This window comes from Lontra canadensis, unplaced genomic scaffold, assembly GCF_010015895.1.
Source record: "Lontra canadensis isolate GAN:19392208 unplaced genomic scaffold, GSC_riverotter_1.0 scaffold3, whole genome shotgun sequence".
In the NCBI taxonomy this organism is placed as follows: Eukaryota; Metazoa; Chordata; class Mammalia; order Carnivora; family Mustelidae; genus Lontra; species Lontra canadensis.
Window position 1 is genome coordinate 54,950,358 of NW_022630997.1, and position 12,287 is coordinate 54,962,644.

Here is a 12,287-nt window from a genome sequence, read left to right on the forward strand (position 1 = left end):
ACACAAGTATCTGGAAAAGAGTTATAAAATATTTGTATGATATATATATATATTTTTTTTTTCTATTTTAAATCATGACTTTTTTGTGTGTGTATGTGTCATAATCTCCAATGGTCAAGAGTAGTTTTGCATTTTCTCATTCTGGATGGACAGGATTTTGAACAAGCTTATTAACACTCCTTGTATAATGGAAATACATGCCAAATTTTTGTAGAAATTGCCCATACCAAAGGAACAATCCATACATGTCATGTTAAGTGTCAAATGGCAGAAATGGACAGAAGGCTCCTTACAGAGGATGCTGAATTTCCAAAATGTAGGTGAATCTGAGGGGTCCCAGAGCCCTTCCAAGAGAGTCTATGAGGATGAAAGGTTTTCATTCTGTGTGTGTGTTTCCACACACTAGTTAAGAATATTTCTGGCAAGTCTGGCAAGTTTTCAAAGATAAAATCCATAAAATCTTGATGTTTTTCACCTTCGTAGAGCTTATGAATAAGGAGTCTCATGTCCAAAATGACTGCATAAGAGTGAAGTAGCTCCAGCCCCCATATTCGACCTTGTAGTACTTTGACACATATCTTCTCTCGTTTTCTAATAACACAATCTCGAAACCACTTGCCAGATGTTTTCAGGGACCTAAAAAGTCTCTGCATTTGGCAGGGATATTGCCAATGTGGCAAACATTTGGAATAGTTTTTCACAGATTAATTTATGGGATCGTTGGTTCTCATTGGCTTCCAAAATGAGTGTTTATAAGAAGGTCATATGTATACATATATTTTTACATTTAATTAATTAATTAATTAATTTGGATCATATATTTCTTAATCCATGTGTCACTCAGAAAGAAGAAATGTTTGCTCATCTTAAAGGCTCAGGGACTGTGAAAGGATTTCTAGAGCCATCTTTGACCACCTCGAAACTAATTTTTATGTGTATAAAAATCCATGTTGAGAGTGTGATCATATAAGATTAGTATAAATGACCATAAATCTATAAAGGATTATATAACTTAAAATTTTCTTCTTCCCAAAGCCTAGCATCTAGCCCTGAACCTTACATGTATATATCTATTCAATTAGTAATTGTTGATGTCAGTAATTGTTATAACAAAGACAAAACCCAACAGGTGATTTTTACCGAAATATCTGGATATAATATGCTACCAATTAACTATTAAAGGCAAACATTTATAAATATAAATTGATCTGATTTAAATAGATTTCAAGCTTACTTTAGACTCAATTAGGGCATGACAAGTAAAGTGTGTAGGCATTTGAAATGGTCTCTTGAGATCAACATGTGGGTTTTAACTTGGATTTATAGGTTACAAAGGTCAGTCCTTCCTAGTAAAATATCTGAAAAGCATCTCCATTCTGGAAATGCAATTATAAACTGCCCTTGCAGCAGAAACACATTTCATGGCACCCCGGGAGGAGCACTGGGTTCTGAATATTGTTGGTGAGCCTTACTGCACGTGATAATTACCAAGAAGCTTTTCACATATGGGATTCTTAGTCCTCATCGCTGGACCGTCTGAGGTGGAAGTCCTGTGATCTTTATATTTCATAAACACTCCCAAGTAGTGGGAACCATTATTAAGTGTCTTGAATTAGGAGGGAGAAGGTCAGGTTCTCTCAGGTTCTCTTTGATTCTGCTTCGCCTCAATTTCTTGGATGACTTGGACTTATAACTCAGGTTCTGTGACCAATCAGCTCAGTCCATTTACTTTAGGAAGAGAAAGGTGCTCAAGCACCCAAGTCCTCAGGCTAGAAATGTGTGGGGTGGGGACATGGACCAGGGTTTGGGCAGATTTGGGGGATATAGAGACCCTTAGAAAAAAGTGATAGAGAGGGAAGCAGCTGCAAGAGGACTTTTAGACTATACATGGGGTTATCAGTTGTCATGGTTTGCCCAGGAATGTCTAAGTTTTAGCACTGAAAGTCCCACATGCTGGGAAATTCTCAGTCCCAGGCAATCTGGGATAGCTGGTAACCCTACCTGTAGGTTGCAAATTGCATATTTTGAGATGGAAACCCCCTCCACACTGAGACTCAAAATCCCTCTGCCTATATCAATAGCCTCTTAAAGCCGAAGCAAATCCTTCCTCTGTGGCATTAGTAAGGATCTATTCTGGTGTTGTTGAATAGAAAATGGAATGAACATTGTCTTTTCAACTGCTTGTCATTTTCAGAGTGTGCAGAAGGACTGTTTGTTCTACATGACTAAGCATAGTAACCCCTGTTCTGTCTGAACATGGGTGATTGATGGTATGGAGTTTGTAGCAAAAGCTGTCACCAGAGATAACTGAAGACTTATTACTAGAAATAATAAACGACAGCAGTTTCTAATTAATTCTTTTGTTGTAAAATCTTGGTTTTCAAACTTTTTATTTGGGTAAGAGCTTTGTTCCTAATGATCATTAGTGAGAGCTAATGTATATAACTATTTATAGGATATCATTATTCCCATAAGGAATTCTGCATGGTGTGTAGGTCGCTTTCTTATGTCCAAATTAAGATGGGGCAGAGTTAAAGAGAACCTGAACTTCTCTCTTATATTTTAAGACACTGTCGACTTGACCAGATGTTACCGATTACTTGGGAGGACTTATTAAACTTAGAGATAGATGTCTTGGGCTCTCCACCCTAAAATGAAAAATTAAAATGTAGAGATAAGGCCTGGAAATTCCTATGTTTGAAAAGCTGCTCTGGTAATTCTGGGGTACAGAGAGATTCAGGAACTCTTTCTGGAACACAGTGCTCTAGTGTTTCTCTAGGGGGCAAGAAACGTCCACCTCCTCCTGCAGGCGGAGTTTATAACTGGCCTTCTGGAACATGGGGGCATCTCACGTGTCTGCTAGGTGTGTTATCCACCCAACTTGATGTTTTATCCTATCTGGCAGTTACCCCACACAGTGTTTGAAAATTAGTAAGAAGGGATCTCCATTACTTCAACCTTTTAAGTGCACCTAATTCCAAATATAATTTAGAAACTTTGTTCTTTATGGATCTATGTGTATGTGTGTATGGTATTTCTAAATCCTAACTGAAACTTTTTTACATTTTTGGTATGTTACACCTGTTGCTTTAACTAAGAAATGTCTACCACCATAGAAAGCAGTACTTCATCTTTTTGTCCTAAATTAGTTCCTTTCAGCTAGGGTTGATTTTTTTGCATCCACCTGCCCACTGCTCCCCCAGGCATGGGGATATTTGGCAATATCGAGGGACATTTTTGGTATCACAGCTGGAAGATAAGTGCTACGTCTAATGAGATAGAGACCACGGTTGCTGCTGAACATCCTACAATGAACAGGAGCCCTCTGTGCCCACCTCTACTTCCCCAAAAAAGAATGATCTGGTCCAAGATTTCAATAGGGCCAAGGTTTAGAAACCTTCCTTTAAAAGATTTTAAATGCATAATTTCATAATTAGCTAATAATGACACTTTCATTTGTGTCAGACATTGTTAGCTGGATCTTCCTCTTTTATCTTCACAACCTTATGAGGTAGGTGCCATTATTATGGCCAGATGAACGATGAAGAAATAAGCTTGGAGATTTAGTATAACTTGCTGAAGGTCCCACAGCTACTGAATGATAGATGTCGGTAAGAAACAGGAGGAGCGGAAGGGTTTCCCCAGTCAGACTCCAAAGTTTAGTCCTTCACACTATGCTATTTGCTATCCAGTCTAAATATTAAGTAAGTCCCATAGTTCTGATATTCTAGAATTTGATATTAAGCCCATACTCTATGTATATACTCTCTGCTACTGTGTTTTGAAAGTAATGTGCTGTCACCCTGAAGTGACCTAGATTTGTAGTTGATTAACCCGTTACAACCCCTCCTTTCATAGTCATTTCAGCTCCTGCGATCTAAACCATCTCTAGAACCCTGTGTGTTTCTTGATATGCATTTACCTGACCTTCATAGCGGATTCCAGATGGAGTCAAATGGAATTTTATTTATAAATATGATACCACTAGGAGAAACTGGCAAAGTGCCCAAGGGATCCCTCTATTTTTTCTTACATATGAAACTATGATGATCTCAATAAAAAAATGAATACCTAAAAATATAAAAATCATGGGCATGAGAGTGTTTTATTAATTACAAAATATTATGCATGTCGGATATTTTTCTGAACTCTTCCTAGGGATCCATATTCTTTTCTTGGCTTTTATATCATAGCACTATTCCATTAGAGGTCCAAAATTTCCATTCCATACCAAACTGATAGTTTAGTGCTTATTAAGAGTACATGTGGTCCATACACACTATGGAGTATTATGCCTCCATCAGAAAGGATGAATACCCAACTTTTGTAGCAACATGGACGGGACTGGAAGAGATTATGCTGAGTGAAATAAGTCAAGCAGAGAGAGTCAATTATCATATGGTTTCACTTATTTGTGGAGCATAACAAATAGCATGGAGAACATGGGGAGTTAGGAGAAGGGAGTTGGGGGAAATTGGAAGGGGAGGTGAATAATGAGAGACTATGGACTCTGAAAAACAATCTGAAGGGTTTGAAGAGGTGGGGGGATGGGAAGTTGGGGGAACCAGGTGGTGGGTATTAGAGAGGGCACGGATTGCGTGGAGCACTGGGTGTGGTACAAAAACAATGAATACTGTTATGCTGAAAATAAATAAAAAAATGATTAAAAAAATTAAAAAATAATTTATACTGGGATCTCTAATAAAAATTTGAATTGGAACAAAAAAAAGTATTTAAGAAAACACTGAGGAACACATGGACTTTTGGAATTTCTGTAATAATCATTTCTTGAATGTGAGGGGTCTGAATTCACTTGCTTTTAAACTCCTTTGTTTAGGGGCACCTGGGTGGCTCAGTCTGTTAAGCTTCTACCTTAAGCTTAGGTCATGATCCCAGAGTCCTGGGATCAGGCCCCTTATTGGGCTCCCTGTTCAGTGGGGAGTGTGCTTCTCCCTCTCCCTCTGACTGCCACTCTCCCTGCTTGTGTTCTCTCTGTTAAATAAATAAATAAAATGTTTAAAAAAAAAAAAAGAGTACATGGATAGTTTTCTCCAGCTGCATTTCCTACTGTCCACATCGAAGGTCATCTGTTGCCATTGAGCCTCCTCATGACTTGTGAGTTGCTTCTGTGGTTGCTTAGCAATTTATTCTTTGGAAAATAGGAATATCATCTGCAAACTCAGACTCAAGATTCTATTTCCTCCTCCATGTCATTTTTGAAATGTAAAATAAGATTAATCCAGGATCCATTTGCAAGGATTAGTACTGGCATGTCCATCATAAAGATACTAACTCAACTCTGTTCTTTGCTGCATGTTGTTAAGTGGGTTTTGTAATCCACTGCAAAACATTTAGCCCAGTCGTCATTTGGTTTTGTTTTTAAATAACTTCTGATATCAAAACCATGCCATGAACTTCTTGAAAGCCCAAATAAATCACATCCATTTTTTCTGTCTTGTTCAGAAACAGTTCTTTGCAGAACTTGATGTGCAGGTTAAGTGATCTTGGACAGATGATTTGATCTGTACATCAGTTTCTTTTTCTTTAAAATGGGAAAAAAAGATTAGTTTCTACTTAGGATTATTTTGAGACTAATGTAGCATAATGCATATGAGGAACTTAGCACACCACTCTTAATAAATGCTCAATAAATGTCAGCTATTATTTTTTTAAAAAGCTGGGCATTCTTGCCATAGTCAGAGCTTATGTGGCTTTTCTTCCAGTTGATAATGCTTAACATTTGTCTTTATCTACTGTCATAATTATAACTACTTTCAAGGTGTGAAATGCCATTAGTACTATTCATTCCCTAGGTCCCCTCTGGAGTCTTGCCTATGATTGACATTACACTAATTCCCTTCAGCAAAAGATATTTATAACAGCAATAATCTATAGAGCTGATGGTTGAGTAATTACCTTCTATTAAAGTTGAAACTACATTTGTTACCATAAAATCTATCCTGTGCTAAACCTATGACATTACTTGCCTGGAAATGATCTTTACTGTTAATAATTTTTCTCTGATGCTCTTATAACCATCTTCATAGTATCTGAAAGAGGGAACTTCCCACTAATCCCTTGTTTTCTAAGGAAAGTACTTTGTTAATTATTTCAAAATTTATAGATGACAGTATATTCTCTGAGGTTGTTTCTATAACTATAGGGAAAGAAAAAAAGTCCTATAGCCTAAAAAGCCAGGTAATTATTATTTATTTTATTTTATTTTTAAATTTATTATTATTATTTTTAAATTTTTTAAATTTTTTAAATTAAAAAAAAATTTTTTACCAGGTAATTATTTTTAAAAGGATTTTTAAATTCAGTTTCTAAGGCAGGACTGTGGTAACAAGTTATCCCATTTGTCCTTGCTACAACACTTTACAAAAGAAGATTCTGTGGTAGAAGAGGCTTGCCTGGCCAAGGACATAACAATTGTGAACAAGTGCGATCTCAGACTAAGTCTGGGGCTCTAACTCAAGAGTCCAGGCTTTTAACTAGCAGGTTGATAGTCATTTTTTGAAATTTAGTTGATTTTATTTTTAAGAAGTTTTAGGTTTATTGAAAATTGAGTAAATGGTACAGAGAGTTTTCATATATCTTTTTTCCTTTTCACACAGTTTCCCATATATTTTGGTCATTTTAAACCTTTCTGGTTATTCCTTCTTCCATGCTTATGACACAAGTACAGTCTGGAAATGACCAATGGCATGCCCAGACACTTGGTGTCTGACACTTTCTGGGAACCCCCACCCTACCACCCCCAAGCCCAGAATGAAGAACCTACACTGTCTCTTCCAGTTCCCTGAGGATCATAATTTTCTGCGGCTCTGTCTTTGTGGAGTTCTGGGACTAACTTCTTAGACTAATTTTTCCTAACTGACACTGGATAAGCCTAGTAAAGAACAGCCCCCCCCCACTGAAGATTAGAATTTCCTTCCTTCTGTCTTCCCATTTGCTTTGTATATTCAATTTTCCTTTTGCTTTGCAAAGTACATCTGCTTTTAAATGAAAATGCTTTCAAAAATAGCTTGGTATCTTAAGAGCAGATTTTTTTCAGCTGTACCACTGATGTGGTCAATTGTGCAGGAATTAACTAGAAGACCTGGAGAGCTGTTTAGGCTGAACAATAATCAGAGCACAGCATCCAGCTTTCTCTGTATATCAAGAAAGTACTTCCAAATCTTGGACACTGTTATGAATGACAGTGGCTCTTTCCCTGGTCCCACAGCTCAAGCAGAGCTCTGTAACCTGAGCATTTGATTCCACTTTTGTGACACAGGGAGGGGGAAAAATTGTTCATTGGCCTTGCTATTTCCCTTGGTTATTTTCTCAACTGTTCTTTGGTAGTATGCATATAGGCAAAAGGATGAATAATGTGCAAAGGTTCATTTAATCACTGGTAGATCTGTCTAGAAGATTGTTTCTTCTTTCCTCCCCGGATTGGACGTTTGGTTTGGTACTGTATAAAAACTGCCTCCAAAAATATGAATTACTCTTACTTCAGATGTCCTATTCCAAAACAATGCAAAGCATGGATTTCTTCCCTTTCTCATTATGACAGGATCTGGAGATCTTGCATCTGTCCTCGGTGTAAGTCATGTTACCGCAGCCTTCATACACTACAGTTCTGATTGAGGCAAGAAATCACTAACGCCTGAACATGTCAGTCTTTCATGGGCTAGAAGTTGATGTTCACTCCCTGTTTCCTCTGTGCAAACTCAGTCTTTGTCACCTTCCTCTCCTTCCTTCTCGCCCATCTCTACCACCTCAGTGTCTCTTTGTTTTTATACTTCTTCCCCCACAGCTTTCTGGCTGCTTCTCTTTCTCACCCAATATCTTGCCACTTTGTGTTCCTTTGTCTCCATTCATTCTAGTTGTCTTTACTGCCTCTTTTCTTTTACCTTGGGAGTTTACTTTGCTAAGCTAGTTGGGGTATGAAATTAAAATGTATTTAAGACATTTAATTTTGTCTAGGCACTTAAATTTATTGAATACTATTTTTATACTGAAAATTTGTAAGTTCAAACTCTTTGCTCTTCCCAAAATGATACCAGCATGTTAGTATAATATAATAGTGCAGGGTATAAACAGCATGTTAGCCAAATGACAATGTGATTTTCCTTCGGTTAGGCCTTTGTTGATACAACTTTTTTTTTTTTTTTTAACTAGTGGTTATTTGTTCCTTCTTCTTGCCATTAAGTCTATAAAAATACTAAAAAAAAAAACCTTTAAAAGTTTTTTATGAAACTGTTTATAAGTTATGATTGGACTTAAAAGATAATCAGTGACAATATACCATGAAGATTATGTATTTAGGCATTTCTATGACTTGAATGTTATGTTTACTTGGTAAAAGTGTTGTGTATATTAGGTATAATTGTAATAACTCAAGAAAACAATATTCTGAAATTGTCCTCTTATAATTTTCTAGGCAACAAGAGGGATGAGATTAAATTGGAATTCCTCACAGGGGTGCCTGGCTGGCTCAGTCAGTAGAGTGTGTGATTCTTGATCTTGGAGTTGTGAATTCAAGCCCCACATTGGGTGTAGAGCTTACTTAAAAAAAATGTACTTGATTATTCTTATAGTAATCATGCAGTGAATAAAAATTCACACATACACACACATAAGAACTACTCACAAACCTTAAAACTTAGATCTGCATTTACGGATGGAAATTTAATTAGAAGAAGTAATAAAAAAATACAGAGGCAAGGAATAAGTTTAGATTTGAGTTGAGTGAAGGTTCTTGATCCCTGTTGTTTTCTGGGTTTTAGGGAGAATTTTGGGATTTTTTTGTTGCTCAGCTAACCCAGTGCCCTAATCTATTAGCCTTTCATTTTAATTGAAATCAATACATTGACTCTTTCAAAATGAAAATGAGGCTCACAGCTCTGCCTCCTGCTATGGAAGGCTGATTTGGGGAGGTGCATGGTGAGATCAAACTCACCTGGACTCTGACTTCTGAGCTCCATACTTGCATATAATCAGGGCCTACTGGGCACCTCCAGAGGATGATGACCAAAGTGCCTCTTCATGTATCCAGAACAGCCAGCTCCTCTCCTAAGTTCCCTAACTAGGTAAAAGGTAATACTCTAAATACAAAACAACAACAACTAACATTGGTGGATTATTATGTCCCCTCCCCAGGCGCTGTTCTAAGCTCTTGAGATTCCTTGTGTTCTTTTAATCCCCCAAACAACTTATGAGATAGCTACAGTTGTCATACTACCCTAAAACAAGGCTTTGGCATGCAGTAGATGGTTAATAAACATTTGTTGAATGAATGAATTCCCATTTTGTAGATGAGAAAGCTGAGAATGCAATAGATTGAACAATCTATTGGTCACACATATGAGGTCACACATATGAGAAAACTGGGACTTGAAGCTAGATGTTTCTGAGCCTATATCCTGTGCTTTTCTTTTTTTTAAAAGATTTATTTATTTATTTATTTGAGAGAGAGAGAGAGAGAGAGAGAAAGCAAGGGGAGGGGCAAAGGGAGAGGGAGAGAGAATTTCAAGCAGACTTCCTACTGAGTGCACAGTTCCACATGGGGCTCGATCTCATGACCCTGAGATCATGACCTGAGCTGAAACCAAAAGTTGGATGCTTAACTGACTGAGCCACCCAGGTGCTCCTATATCCTGTGCTTTTATCCATGATGGCAATGTGGCTCTTGGACCTGCACAGAGTGCCTACCATAAAACCTAGTCCTGCTTTCACAAATTTTCACAAATTTCCCTCCCTTCTAGATCCCACATGTTTCTGGTAGCTGTCCACAGAATTTGGCACTGACTGGAGTGCCAGCCACATCCCACTCAGTAACTTGGCCAGTTATATTAACCCAGAATCCCACCTCATCTGTCCTCATTCCTATCCCACCCTTTCTAATCTTGGAGGTACCGCTTGTCCCCTCTTGGTCGTCTCCAAGAAAGCAAGCTCACCTGTCTCCCCAAATTTAGTTACTAGAATGACTTCAAGCCTAGCCATGTCCTCTCTTTTGTGACTCCATAGCTAACCCCTTTGTACCTCAGGTGCTCAAATTCAACATACCTATAAGTAGACCCATTGTGTATCCATCAGATATTTTCGGGTTGTTTCTAGTTTTTGTTTTGCTGGCCCTCTTTGGGTGAGGCTGGGTGAAAATTCAGATGCTTGTACCTTGTTAGAGTGTTGGGCATACTTCTGGCTCATCTAGCTTTTAAAACCAACAAAAGCTGACATTTGGCATTTGGAATGTACCTGAATGCTATCTATAAAAGCCCACCATGAAGGGCATACCCAAGAATGCAAATCTACAAATCCATAGGACTATGGCTAATTCATTATTCAATTAGATTTCAGCAGTGTGTCTAAGTGGTTGCAGGTAGAGATTTATTTGAATTTTGAATCACTTTAAAAATTCACATTAGAGGAGCGCCTGGGTGGCTCAGTGGGTTAAAGCCTCTGCCTTCGGCTCAGGTCATGATCCCAGGGTCCTGGGATCGAGCCCCGCGTCTGGCTCTCTGCTTAGCAGGGAGCCTGCTTCCCCTTCTCTCTCTCTGTCTGCCCCTCTGCCTACTTGTGATCTCTGTCTGTCAAATAAATAAATAAAATCTTAAAAAAAATCACATTAGATATATTTTTAAAACTGATTTATTCAACAGATGTAATACAGCATCTTTTTCTACTTGGGGTTGCAACAAGATCAGAAGTTGTTCTTGGCCTTCACACACTGATGATAATGATTTCTCTGTTCCCTACTGCTCAGTGAGTGGGCTGCCAGAAACATTCTTTGGCTCACATAGTCAGAGATGTGGAGTCTTCTGTCATGAGCACTGGTCAGACCTTCCCTGGTGCTAGCATAGTTTGTATATCCTTCCACAGTGAATTTAAAATGAAGATCTTATTACTATCAGCCTCATGTGGTTGTTATGAAGATTAAATACATGCAAAAACTCTTACTAGTTGAGGACATAGTGAATCACTCCAGAAAGATTACATATGATTATTCTTATTTACAAATAACTGGGAGGAGGGACAATATGTTGAGGGATATATTGGTTCTTATTCCCTGTATTAACCCCATAGCAACTCTGCATGTATAGCTGGTGTTCAATAGGAGAGCATTACATTTAATTCCTTATTCTGATGATAATAATTATTAAAATGATGGTTCTCATGGTTACTGTGTTTAGCAGCATCTATGCCTTATCTCAGCGTTTCACCAATATGGTGCATAGGCAAACGTTGTTAGTTTTAATAGGAATTTATTTTAGTGTGTATCACTAAAAATAAAAAAACACACATCAAATTCATTATTTCTTGTCCATAATACCTAAGGAGAAGCTGAAATTAAAAAAACAAAAACAAAAACAAACAAACTATGGGTTGAAATTTATCTATCTAAAATACATAGTAAATATATTAGTTTATATAAAATAGGTACTTTTCTGCTCTATCTATATACAGATGTAGATCTTTCTTGACTTACAATGGGGTTACATCCATATAACCTACTGTAAGTAGAAAATATTGAAATCCAAATTGCTTTAAATCTACCTAGCCTAATAATCATCCTAACTTAGCCTAGCCTACCTCAAAGTGCTCAGAACACTTATATGAGCCTATAGTTGGGCAAAATTATCTAACACAAAGACAATATCTCACTTAACTTATTGAATACTGTGCTGAAAGTAGGAAACAGAATGGCTGTACAGAGAATGGTTTTAAATGTATATTGGTCACCATTCCATACTCTTGGATCAGAAGAATAAACATTGCTAAAATGTCTATACTGTCTAGAGCAATCTATACTTTTAATGCCATTCCAAACAAAATTCCACCGGTATTCTTCAAAGAGCTGGAGCAAATAATCCAAAAATTTGTATGGAACCAGAAGAGACCCCGAATCGCTAAGGAAATGTTGAAAAACAAAAATAAAACTGGGGGCATCACGTTACCTGATTTCAAACTTTATTACAAAGCTGTGATCACCAAGACAGCATGGTACTGGCATAAAAACAGACACATAGACCAGTGGAACAGAGTAGAGAGCCCAGATATGGACCCTCAACTCTATGGTCAGTTAATCTTCGACAAAACAGGAAAAAATATACAGTGGAAAAAAGACAGTCTCTTCAGTAAATGGTGCTGGGAAAACTGGGCAGCTATATGTAGAAGAATGAAACTCGACCATTCTCTTACACCGTACACAAAGATAAACTCAAAATGGATAAAAGACCTCAACGTGAGACAGGAATCCATCAGAATCCTAGAGGAGAACATAGACAGTAATCTCTTCG

The 12,287-nt window shown here is 37.5% G+C and overlaps 1 protein-coding gene across 9 annotated transcripts in view; it reads left to right on the forward strand.

Annotated features, from left to right (window-relative positions):
- The window catches only part of FAM13C (family with sequence similarity 13 member C), a 146,367-nt gene that overhangs the window by 107,356 nt on the left and 26,724 nt on the right, over positions 1–12,287 (forward strand). For 3 of the 9 annotated variants that reach the window (XM_032842590.1, XM_032842599.1, XM_032842631.1), the window contains one exon: positions 8,432–8,488. The exons of the other annotated variants lie outside the window; for them this stretch is intronic. In XM_032842590.1, coding sequence (XP_032698481.1) covers positions 8,432–8,488 — 57 coding nt within the window. The remainder of the gene's footprint in view (positions 1–8,431; positions 8,489–12,287) is intronic. 9 annotated transcript variants of the gene reach the window in all.